At 44.0% G+C, this 12,429-nt stretch overlaps 1 protein-coding gene across 1 annotated transcript in view; it reads right to left on the reverse strand.

Annotated features, from left to right (window-relative positions):
• Window positions 1–12,429, reverse strand: part of Mrc1 (mannose receptor C-type 1) — a 95,214-nt gene extending 82,785 nt beyond the window's left edge. The window contains exons 1-2 of the mRNA XM_057788047.1: window positions 12,236–12,429; window positions 1,887–2,288 (exon numbers count right to left, since the gene is read on the reverse strand). Coding sequence (XP_057644030.1) covers window positions 1,887–2,288; window positions 12,236–12,296 — 463 coding nt within the window. The 5' untranslated portion in view covers window positions 12,297–12,429. The remainder of the gene's footprint in view (window positions 1–1,886; window positions 2,289–12,235) is intronic.

Genomic DNA, 12,429 nt, shown 5'->3' on the forward strand with positions numbered 1-12,429 from the left:
CTTCATTAAAATAATTCAAAGACTCCTGTGGCATCCCTGTGTACTGACCTAGAATCTGGGTGTGGGGTTGAGCTTGTAAAGTGTACATCTAAATAATCTTACCAGATGTTTCAAACACATTAGTGTGGTGATCACTACCGTAAGTATTATGCACATTTGCCTCAAAGCAAATGGCAGAACAGAAAGATAGTGACCGACTACTGTATTTTAAAATAAATAGGTTTGGTGGTACAGGCCTGTAATCCCAGCTACTCAGGAAACTAAGGCAAGAAGACTTCAAGTTTAATGTTACCTGGGCTACAGACCACATTCAAGGCCAGCCTAGGCAACCTAGTGAGACCCTGCCTCAAAATTAAAAGCAAAGCCTAAAAGAACTGAAAGCAGCTGAGCAGTGGTGGCACACACCTTAAATCCCAGGGCTCAGGAGGCAGAGGCAGGCGGACCTCTGTGAGTTTGAGGCCAGCCTGGTCTACAAGAGCTAGTTCCAGGACAGGCTCCAAAGCCACAGAGAAACCCTGTCTCCGGGCGGGGGGAGGGGGAGGAGAACTGAAAGACTGAAAGCAGAGCGCAGCAGGAGAGCGCATGCCCAGAATGTGTGCAGCCTTAGATTTAGCCCCCAGGACCGTGAGAAAAGAAGGAAATAGATCAGTTCAAAGAGGTGACCTCTAACAGTATTATTCTCAAATTGAATTCCTCAACTTGACAATCGGCCCCTTTTTGAATTTGACACAATCAAGTCTGAGCAAGCCTATCTTGCTCTTCGAATTTTCTGTGGTGTTTCCCCTGGAAGGTGGCATTGCTTGGCTTGCCTCTTTCAGAATTTTTAAGTTTATATCACGTTCAATAAATGCCTGGAAATAGCTCTTTTCTGAACTCCACCCTCAGAGACTTCAATTTCTCCTCTCATCTTCTCTTTAGATGACAGAAAGCAGGCAAATAATCTTTTTACAGGGAATTGGGTTCCTGGGCTGTATCACTGTGATTATCGAGGTCCAACCCTTCTCCGCAGCCCCAGCAGCAACATCATTTAGGAATAAGCTTCCCCTGTCCCCAAAGGCCTGTTCTTCCTCCAACCTTGAAGTTGTTCGAGATAATGCCCTCACACTAGCCAAATATCCACATGTGGAATGGAGCTATGACATCATCTGACTCAAGAGAGAAGCTTTCATAAAAGGTTCGAGACTCTTTTGAATTGTCTTGATTTGCTGTCTGATTCAAAGTGAATGAAATTTGACCAAGACAAGAAGAGATTAAAAATTTTGAGTATCTTTCCCCTTTGAAGGCTCAAGGAATTCACTTCAAATAAAGAAATTGCCCTCACTGCTCATGCTGCCTTTATCTAAGGCAGGTGACTAGATATGCCCAGTAATTCATGAGACAGTTTTTCCGCTTGAATAATCCAGAATGATTACTGTCTCCAAACACCACAGCATGACAAAATAATCAGAAACAATCAGAGTTTCATTTCAGGTGATCTGAAGTAAAGAATGTCCTTGGGATCATTTCTCCAGAGAGATCCTAACCTTACCTGGAGGTAAGGAAAAGCCTTATTAGACCTAATGGGACAGTCTCAATGTCAAACAGAAGGTTTGGGTCAAAGACCACAATGAACTTCTTCTGAAAACTATAACTCATTGCTTAAAAGTAGGTAAAATAAAGGCGCTCAAAGTCATATTTCCTATGAATTACCCATAACTAATGGTTATTAAGGACATTTTCTCACACTTATTCACCTTCAAGTCCATCTAGAACACAGAATAATTCAAAAGTTCACAGTGATGACTGTTTCTTGTACAGACCACAGTAGGGCACACTTATTTCCTTCAGCATCACACAAGGAGACAGAAAGACAGTTGACAAAAAGATGACAACCGCTGAGCCCTTACCTTCATAACCCCTTGAGCACAAATCATCTGTGGTTCCGTACACCTTCCATCTGCTCCACAAACCGGAACCCTTGTAAAGTTTGATATTCTTTTCTTGCCTGTTGCCATAATTAAAATATAACTCTGTGCCCTTGAGTCCAAAGAGCGTGTCGTTTTTGCACTCCCATTTCTGAAATTCGCTTTTCGAGTCACAGGCATACAGAGTGACTGAGGCCCAGTCGGTTTTTGAAGACACGCCCAAGCATAATTTGAAAGAGACACTCATAATCTGTGATTCCGACACCCAGCGGAATTTCTGAGACTCGGCTTCTGGGTTGCAACTTGAGGTCTGCACCGAGCTGGCACTGAGAGCATCCACACAGCGCTTGTGATCTTCATTGTAGATTAAAAATTGCCTCGTGTCTGTTCAGAAAAATGAAGGAAAACATGATGATTAAGTATGTTCACATAACGAGGGCAATATTTTAAGACAAAAGTTCCCAGACTTATGTTTCCCTAGAGAGGTATAGTTCCAGGGAAACTGGCAGAGGTAACTGTCTTGGGATACTTCTCTCCCTCCTGGAAGCTGGACAGACAGACTTGAGAAGGGACCTGGTAGGGAATGAGTTTGAGTAGCTTTGGCTCATCTTCCATAGCTGATCTGTGGTCAAATGAGACTTTCTTTGGTGAAAAAAAAATCAAGAAAAAAGAATTGGCAAGCATGAATTTCCTTCTATATGAATTCATGTCAAGGTGTTTCTTTTCTGTTTACTTTTAAAGACTATAGAAGGAAAAAATAAAAGATTGATATTTGACAGAAATATACACTAACCACTAACATTTCCCTAAATTTCTTCTATCTACTTTGTACACTGTTTTTCCAAATAAGCTGGTAAGGTTGTAGGGTTTTGAGATTCTGAAAAAAATGATCTCAGTTATTCTTAACCAAACCATTCTGGGGCTGAAGCGAGGAGGAGGGAAAGAGGGAGAGGGAGTGGGAACAGCAGCAATCAGAAGAGACCCTCCCTATTTCCAGATCATTTTCAAATAGCAATTCTGTTTCCTGTTCTCAACTCCCCAGTGCAGTTGGCATCACCTACACTCTGAGGTCAAGTCTTGGATTTTGACTAAAAGCCTACAATGAATCATGGCCTCCAAAGGTCATTGTCTCCTGGCACACTTGCTCCTCTCTCCGTGCCCACACTGGAGAAGACTCCCTGCCTCGTCTCATCCATATTCCTAATTCTTGCCACTCTCTTCTGGGGTGCTACATGTCATCACTATGTTATATATTAGAAATATTTTATAATTACTTTACATCATAAATGCTGGATGTGCTGTATGTTATAAATACGTCAAACTCCTTAAAACACAGATCTAGAACATCGGCTACCATTTGCTTCTCTGGAGTCGACAACTGTCCCTTACATACGCCACACCTAAGTCACCTGTTAATTGAACTCCTTCCCACACCTGACTCCACTTTGTTGCTGTCCACGAGTTAGTGCGACAAGATAAGTTACTTTCTTCCTCAAGAAAATAAAAATTGTTAAAAAGTAGGGTGCTTTGCTCATGGTAAAACACAGAAAATAAGAAAATAAAACATTTTTTTAAAAACTACTAAGAGCATTTAGCATACCAGATGCTAGTCAACCTCCTCTCATTTAAAGCAGACTGCGAATGTTCCTTTAGCTTAGCTCTTCCCTCGTGTTTTCCTAGCTGGTCTTGCCCTCCACTTCTCCGAGCTGCTCTCAGTATAATCTCGGCAGTAACCACACCAATCTTTCACTTCAGATTTCAGTCATTCTGGTTTGACTACTGACTGGCCTTTTTAAAACCCCTTAACCAGAGAAAAAGCAAACCAGGAGACAGTCATTCATTGATGGGGAAGGACAGGAGAGTCTGCACAAGGAGCATGGCCTCCCTTCAGAGAGTTTTACTTTTATGTGCCCGATTTTCATCTGTAGTTCACCTGAATCTCACTCCAGTTACAGTAGTGTTTTTGTGAACTGTCTAGTTAGGTTTCCATAGCTGTGGTAAAACATCATCACCAAAAGCAGCTTGGTGAGGAAAGAGTGCATCTCAGCTTACAACTCTTGGGTCACACTCCATCCGGAGAAGTCAAGGCAGGAACCAGAGAAGAGAAACAATGCTTACTGACTTGCTCAGCATGCTTTATACAGACGATGCCACCTGCCCAGGGTCAGAACAACCCCAGTGATCTGGGCTTTCTCATATCAACCATTAATCAAGAAAATGCCTTACAGACTTGCCTACAGGCAATCTGATGGAGGTAGTTCCTCAAACGAGGTTCCTCTTTCCAAATAATTCTCGTCTATGCCAAGTTGGGAAAGGGGAAAAAAAAAAACATCCAGGAGAGGAACCAGCATCCAGCATTTCTTTCTCAGTGCTTCATCATGCACCCAGATTCACAAGCCTAAATCCACTAGTCACCCTAGTTTCCCAGCTCTCTCTCCCTCTCCTCCTCCCCCTCCTTCTTTCTCTCTCCCTTCCTCCCTCCCACGCCCACCCCTCCAGATTCTGTGTGCAATCTGTAGGGAAGGTGAGGGAGAAGCACAACATCCATCCCCTCCTCTGTTCTCATCTATATAACGTCACTGTCACCATCATGGTCCTGCTCCACTCTTGGCTCTTTCCGAAGAGGAATCATGGATGCAGAGGACTTCTGATGACCCAGGTTCCTTTGAGGAGACGACGCTGATATGTCTCTATACAGCAAAGCCTTTCCCCCACATAACGGTTGTTGAATCCACTGAACCACGTGGAAGAGTGGGATTCTCTCTACTCCTGCTGTCTTATTGGTGGAGCTCCCTCCATGCATTATTCTGGTCCAGTACTTCTTGGTTTAGACAATGGTTTTGTTTCTTTTCTGTCTTTCGGGCTTGGGGGGAAAACTTTGTTTCTAATTAAAAATCTGGTTTTCTTTCTTTCTTTTTTTTTTTTTTTTTTTTGGATTTTTTTGAGACAAGGTTTCTCTGTAGGTTTAGAGTCTGTCCTGAAACTCACTTTGTAGACCAGACTGGCCTCAAACTCACAGAGATGCACCTGTCTCTGCCTTCCTAGTAGCGTGCACCACCACCACCGAGCAAAAAGGGATGGCTCAGTCGTTAAAGACGGGGCTCACAACCAAGGTTGATTTTCTAAGGGCAGAATCCCTTCAGGTCTGGAACCACTGAGCCCAGGAGGAAAGCCCCTGACTTTCACAAAGTAGATCTCTGCACAGGGAGCTGTCCAACCCTGGCACCTCTCGCTCTTCGCTCCTCATCATTCAGCCCATGGCCCCTCACCAACACTTACCACCGCCAGCGCTGAGCCTTTCTATTACTCAACACTCCTGGCTGGTTGCTATTTTAGCCACTTCATAGTCCCAGCTCAATGTCAGTCCCTCCATGAGCTGGCCACCTCTTCTCATTTTACTCCTCTCTTTTCTTTATGATACCCACAACCTTCTTGAAGTATATGCTCTCCTTTTATTTGTGAGTTTTGTGGGGGTTGGGGATTTCTGACACAGGCTAGCCTTGAATTCTCTATGGCATAGAGGCAGATCTTGAACTGCTGACCCTCTCGCCTCTATCTTCCAAGCACTGAGATAACAGGCAGGTACCAGCCAGCCTTGTTTACTGTGTCTCACTGTGTCTGCTTCTGCATTAATATAAACCCCATGAGAAGGACCTGGCCTCTCTGGTTCAATACTATCATCTTTCTTCAGGAAACATAATTTTCCAATAAATCTTAGTTAAATAAATGACTGCTATAAGTGAAGTGTTTTTTACTCAGACAAGTTACTATTCAACAATGGATTCATGATTATGGAACTGTTTTACATGCGTGTTTTCCCTGCAAGCTTATTTCCCCCCAGACACATCGATAAGCAACTTGATTCCTGCAAAGAGCGCTGGCTGAGTTGCTCCTAAAATGCACACTTATCTGTGCTTGTTTCCTGTGCTTCTCCTTGGCTGCTAGAAGCCAAGCAAGTGGGATGTCACTGCCATTGGACAATGCGAGGAAATGCTTGTTATCAAAGCGTGCTGACAGAAACACACACTTGCTTCTCCCAATCGCCGGTGCAGTTTCTCTTTCACCATTGTCCCTGTCAAACACATCTGGCTGAATAAGTCATACATCTTCCTCCAAAAGGACGTTTAAGACCTCGGCCAAAAGTCAGCTTAGGGCATCTCTGCCGTTTCTAAGTATACCGGTGGAACGCATTTGTAAACATTCTAATATTTGTCCATACAAGTTATGTTTTTGTAACAGAAACGCCACATAGGGACAGAAGGACAAATGGGTCCGTTTCTCTGCGATCTCACTATGGACCAGGATATCTGAAGATTTTATTTAATACTTACACACTAGGAACTTATAAACATTGCAGGACTCCCCTTTCATCTTTATCTTTCTCACCTATTTTTCAATGAATACTTGGCAAACGTCTGCTGTGCAGAGTGACGGGCTAATGACAATATGAAGAATCCAAAGACATTCCTTCCTTCCCCACACCAAGGAAACATGGTTGTTGTGGTCAAGAGGGGCCAAAGAGATGAGTGAAACAGGCAAAGTTGTCTGTATCCATGTTTGGCTCCCTGAGTTTGATCCCTGGGATTCACATGATAGAAGGGAAGAATTGATTTCTACAAGTTGTCCTCTGACCTCAAGCAGGTGCGAGGCAGAAGACTAAGTATCCAATAAAGTGTGAATTTTCTTGTAGGCGTGTTTTAAAATGACTCTATAATATTAAACAAAGGAATAAATGTCAAAATATACCAGCAAAGAAATGTAGTCCTAAAGGGAGCGTATTCAGGGATAGAAATATAATACATTAAATTCCCCTAATACACTTTTAGAGTTTCTCTACTGTCAAGTAAAATAATGACACTAACACACATGGTAAAACTGGAAGACAGAGAAGCTGGTTTAGAAGAGGCTAGAAAAGGACTCTGGAATACGTATTGTCAGAATTCCCTTTATTTCTCAACTTCTGCAATGGTCCACACAGTGGAACAAACCCCAAAATGTCAGGACTACCTCTCTGCCTGGGGACATTTTACGATCAAGGTGTGCACACAGGGCAGATCTGGCGGGTCAGATCCACATCCCCTATAAGGAGTGTATTCCCTGTGACTGATGGGGAGGAATAGAAGCCCCGGTGTTGTAAATTCTGGAGGACAGTGGGGGTCCTATGGCAGTGTCACCCAGACCCCTACTGCAAATCTGAGTTCCTCACAATGGCCACTGGCATAATTGCATGCTTTTCCTTCCCATCTCACTTCCCTATTTGCCTGGGTAGTGTTTCCTGTGATGGCTTCCCAATAAAATCACAGCTATGCAATGTCACCTTCTGCAGGACTCCAGATTAAGGATAGACAGTGTGTCTGTAACCCTCAGGAAATGAAGATGAAGCCTACAGTGCCATGTCACCTCCCTAACACTAAAGTCCAGCAGGAAATGCTTACCGTGCCCCTCAGCTACACAAAACACCAGGCTGGAAGTGGGGAGGGGCGGTGACTGGGGCTCAACAGTGGTGAAAGGAAACTTTTATTCTTCACTTAGAGTCTTTATTTATTCACTAGCACGTCACAGAGATTACTAATTCATCTCATTCCCTGTGGTCACTTGGAGAGGCATAATTGTGGTAACATAATTGATTCTGAATTCAAAGGGAGGGGGAGGAGAAGGCAAGACATTTTCCAGTACTCTTCTCATTTCTCTAAAAGGGTAACTTCTACACTTTCCCTGTTACGAAGTCCCATCATAGCTGAAGGAGGCTTCTCCACTGCCCTGTGATGCATTGTTCCAGGTGTGTCCTGAAGCCATCCCTTCAGGCTGTGCTGTCCCTTCAGGCTCCACTGTCTCCTAACCCACTAGCTTCCCAGCAGTAGCCTGATCCCCAGCTTAGGGACAACAAACACCTGCAGGTAAGAAATTGCCTCTGTGTACTGTTTTTTCCTACATACAGTCATACTGAATGATTCACCTTGTGTATCCATCACCCAGTAAGCAGCCAGAGTTTAGCACTTTGTCAGTAGAAAATGAAGAGTCCACTGTTCACTTGCTGTGTGACTTTGCTAAGTCTCTTAGTTTTCTGTGTTTTCAATCTATTGAAACGAGAGTGAACCACAGCACCTACTGGGTCTGCAAGACTAAATGAGACCATCTGAAGGGCCTAGAACAGTGCCTGAGGCAGGAATGCCTCCATGAATGCTCACACTCCTTCCTTATCAGGAGTGTGGAGAAAGCAGGCTTGAGTGGGGTGTGAGACGGCTCAGAACAGGATAAAACTGGAAACAAACAACAAAAAGAGCTGATGAAGCAGCCAGGCAAAGGGACAGTTGAACAGAAAGACAGTGGAAGTCTGGAGAGGTCATGTGGTCCACAAGGGTCTGTGGAAGGTCTGTGACATCCTGTGTTGCCGTAGTTAAACTCATCATTTCTACCTCAATCTCGTCATCTGTGAAATAGGATTGATACTCCCTGAGTTATTCTTCCTTCATAAAACTCAGTAAATGTTGATTCCCTTCTCCCCTCTTGGAAAGAAAAAACTGTTGATGTAAATCCAAATATCTAAGACCACCTTTTACTGTACTGTTCTTTAGAACATTTCTTTCCTGACCAGAACAGGCCAGCTGATAAATGTTGTCATCTCTCAGTCTCAGTGCCAGAAAGCAATGCACAGGAGCTAGGTGTCGCTGGCCCACTGACCTCTGAAACCCACTGACTCTTCAAAGTCTAGTTGTTTTTCAGGTACTAAAACATGTGTCACTTCCTTTTCTGAAACTATGAAACTATGGCCTCTGGATCTATGTTATGCTTTGGCTCCATTAGATGTACACATTAGTACATATATGTGTGTTATGTTTTATATAGTCATATATAGTTTTATATATATATATAAAGCTATATGTATAGTATATACATGCCCCTATATGTATAGTATATACATGAATGAATAGTATATACACATATTGTATGTAACCATATATAAAATGTTATGTATGGTAAATATTATAATTCTATATGTGTGTGCCTGTATATATTATATACATAACACCTATAAATTAAAATTTAAAGTTATGGGACTGGCCACATAGTTTAGTGGGTGAAAGCACTTGCTACCAATTCTGAGGACCTGAGTTTGATCCCTGGGACCCTCAGGGTAGAAGAAATGAACCAAATCCTAAAGTTGTCTTCTGACCTTCACATGAATGCCGTGGCAAGACCAAGCCCACACATAGACACAAACAGACATAATCAATAAATTAAAATGTAATAAAAAATCATGCTTAATTAACATCAATCTAACCTATGTATGTGTTCCCAGGATAAGAGAAAACGGGCTTTCAGACACGAAGTCTGAGGAATCTGTGGAAAAGATCACAGTAGCAAACAAACAGGAACATGGAGAATGAGGCTGGTTTTATTCTATGTTGAACTCAAGGAAATAATAAAGTTAAGTATCCATGCTTCACAAGATGTGTTTAAAGTGAAATCAGAGATTGCAAGAGCGACGGGGAGAACGGGTTACTGCAATAACATGACAGTTAGCGTCACTCGTTTCCGGACAATAGATGGAGAAACTGAAGTAGGATACACCGGAAGAAAAATGGTCTAGCATGATGTCCATGTCAGAGTCACAACTGAGCTGCTTCCCTTCTGGATCCAGATATTTTTGTGTTCCTCCAGAGCCTGTGATTTTCAGTCCCTCACTAGGATTCTAGGCATGCACTCTGCTGTAAAGCCATGTTCCACCCTCTTTTTACTGTTGATTTGTTTATTTCAAAAAACTTTTATTGTATTTATTGCAGTTCTGTGTTGAGTATGCCAAACAATTCATGTGGAGATCAGAAGCCATCCCACCATGTGGGTCCCAGGAATCCAATCCAATTTGTCAGGCCTAGCCGCAAGCACCTTTACCTATTGAGCCATCTCTGGCCTAAGCGCTTGCTGTGTTTGTCTTACTTTCTTGTGGTACCAATACACTAAGTCCCAAAGGGTAAGATCGGAAACGTGCTTAGTTGGCAGCCAATTAAAGGACACCTGAGTTCTCAGGATCCCCTTCCCTAGCTCCGCATCACCTCGCAAGACCCATAGGATGATCGCCTTGCTACCCCATGACCCAGAACATTTTCTTCTTCCCCAAGGGAGCATCCCACCCCAGTAACACTTTCTGCACCTGTGTGTTGATGCCACTGACAGGCTGGCTATGTTTTGTCCTCTTTGCTTCTAGCCTGCCTGCTGTCTCGAGTGTTATTGCCAGTGTTTAAGCCTCAGTACGTACGTGTGGAGTCATAATCATAGTGGAGACATCGTGAGAGCTGTTGGGAACTGAATTTGGACTAAGCAGAGAAATATAGTTTGGTAAGTTTGGCTCATGGGCAATGGTGTGCTGGTAAACTCAACAGCTTGTTTATAGGAGACCACAAAACATAAAACACTAGCTGATCCATGGTACTTGCTGACCCCTCCTCCCAGGAATAAATAATCTCATCGTGGTTCTGCCGTCCTGAGGCCATGTAAGCAGAACTGGGAAGAGAAGCTTGCAACAACACGGCACCTTCCCAGATCTCAGGACACAGCAAAGCAGGGTGTCACATGATGGGAAGCCCAAGCTTCAAAAACGAGAGGAAGTTAGTTAGGGTTTGAGAGAAAAGCCTCAGCATCATGAGTCATTAACACAAGCGCTACCTTGGAAAGGATGCTTTCTGGAGATGGCGATAGGTGTGGGCAGTCAAATGCCTAAAAGGTCTGTTCAGCAGGTGGAAGCCAACCCAGCATGCCACTCACTTTCCCTCTTGCTCTCCCAGGCCCCCTTGACTTCTTACCATAATATAAAACCATGTGAGCGAGTTAGATGATCCTTGCTGTAACGTATGGGGAGCTCAAAGTCGATGGGACGCTGCTCAGTTGGGACTTTCTGATTGGTTTCTTTATTCTCTAGAGAGTTTTGCAGGATCTCACACTCCATACTCCCATATTTATGCCCACAAAAAAACCTGCAGGACACTCTGTCCCAGGATCTGTGTCCAGAGACTGGCAGGACCTCACACTCTGCCCCGTATCTGTGCCCAAAGACCCACAGAACCACACACTCTGTCCCATATCTGTGCCCACAGAGAAAGGGATTAGGGAGGCATCCTGCTATCTCAGGGAGAGAAACATTCTTAAGAAAATTGAGGAAAACTTTATCAAACAGCTCCCTAGAGAAATTCCAGCATTGGTTTCACAGCAGGACATGGGCAAAGATCAAGGGTACAAACTGTGTCCAGCAGGCATTAGTTGTCTGATGGAAATAAAGGGCGATAAGAAGCCAAAATAGTCTCAAAATAGACCTGGGAGTGGAAACTCTCCCAGGCCCTTCCATTCTGATGCTTAAGAGTTCAGAGAAATACAGATTTAGCAATGCCTTTGAGCATCTAACGAGCCCTGATCAGTTCCTACAGACAAACCAACCACCATCAGACTTTAGCACTGAACACATCCACTTCTGAGACAGTCTGAACAATTTTGGATACAGATAAGAATGGATTTTCAAGCAATAAAAATTTTGAATGTCTTCATTCCTGTGTCTCCGCCCCCCACCTCACTTGGGCCTTCTTTGTTACCTAACCTCTCTTTGTCTGTGGAATGTAGCATGATTATCCTTTATTTTACAGCTAATATCCACTTATGAGTGAGCACATACCATGCTTTTCTTTCTGGGTCTGTGTGAATTGGGAAGGCCTATCCCTTTCTGAGTGAATATGGAGGAGGAGAGAATGAGCGAGGGCAGAGGGGAGGAGGGGGAAGGGAGTGAGAAGAGAGGAGGGAGGGAAAGTTGTGGTCGGGATATAAAACATATAAATTAATTAAATCGAAAAGTCAAAAATGAAAATCTTTACACACAAAGTCGAGTGTGAGAATCACAGAGTCCCTCTTCAAGGGCAATTCCCCTTCCTCATCCTTTTGCCTCTCAGATAAGGGGAAGCAACTTCCCCTTCTCCTGCCAGAGATGCTCGGAGGGTATTGCTGGGCATGGATGGCGATGGCATAAAATGAAGTAGGGCAAACCACGAAACAAGAAGCCATTGGACAAATCAGATAGAAATAACCAGACCCGAGAGATACCCACAGGAGGACAGAGGTTTTCAGCCTAGAAAACTTCTGGCACTGGAGGGCGACAGCATTGCCTGGCTCCCCCTTGACTCCCACATTGGCTGCAAAGCCAAGGCCAGATGCAGGCTTCACTGCGGTCTGGTAAAACCACAGGTACTGCGAGAATGGTGTGCTCCAGTCCTCTTCCTGACCTGCACAGGTCTCTAAGCATCAAATCCAGACAAAAGGTGTGCAAAGCCCCCACCTCAGAACAGACTTACCCAATAGCTGAACGGCGACGGGGATGACAGAGATAAAAGCCAGGAATAGGGGAAGCCTCATGGCCCAGTGTGTACCCTTGTCTTCCACTGATGGAAGGGAGGGGAGAGGAAACGAGAAAGAACACGGCCAGGTCTCCCGGTTGCACCTCTGTCTAGTCCAGGGTCTGGGAGCTGCCCGGCTGAAGAGGAGGACA

This window comes from Chionomys nivalis, chromosome 13 (assembly GCF_950005125.1).
Source record: "Chionomys nivalis chromosome 13, mChiNiv1.1, whole genome shotgun sequence".
Classification (NCBI taxonomy): Eukaryota; Metazoa; Chordata; class Mammalia; order Rodentia; family Cricetidae; genus Chionomys; species Chionomys nivalis.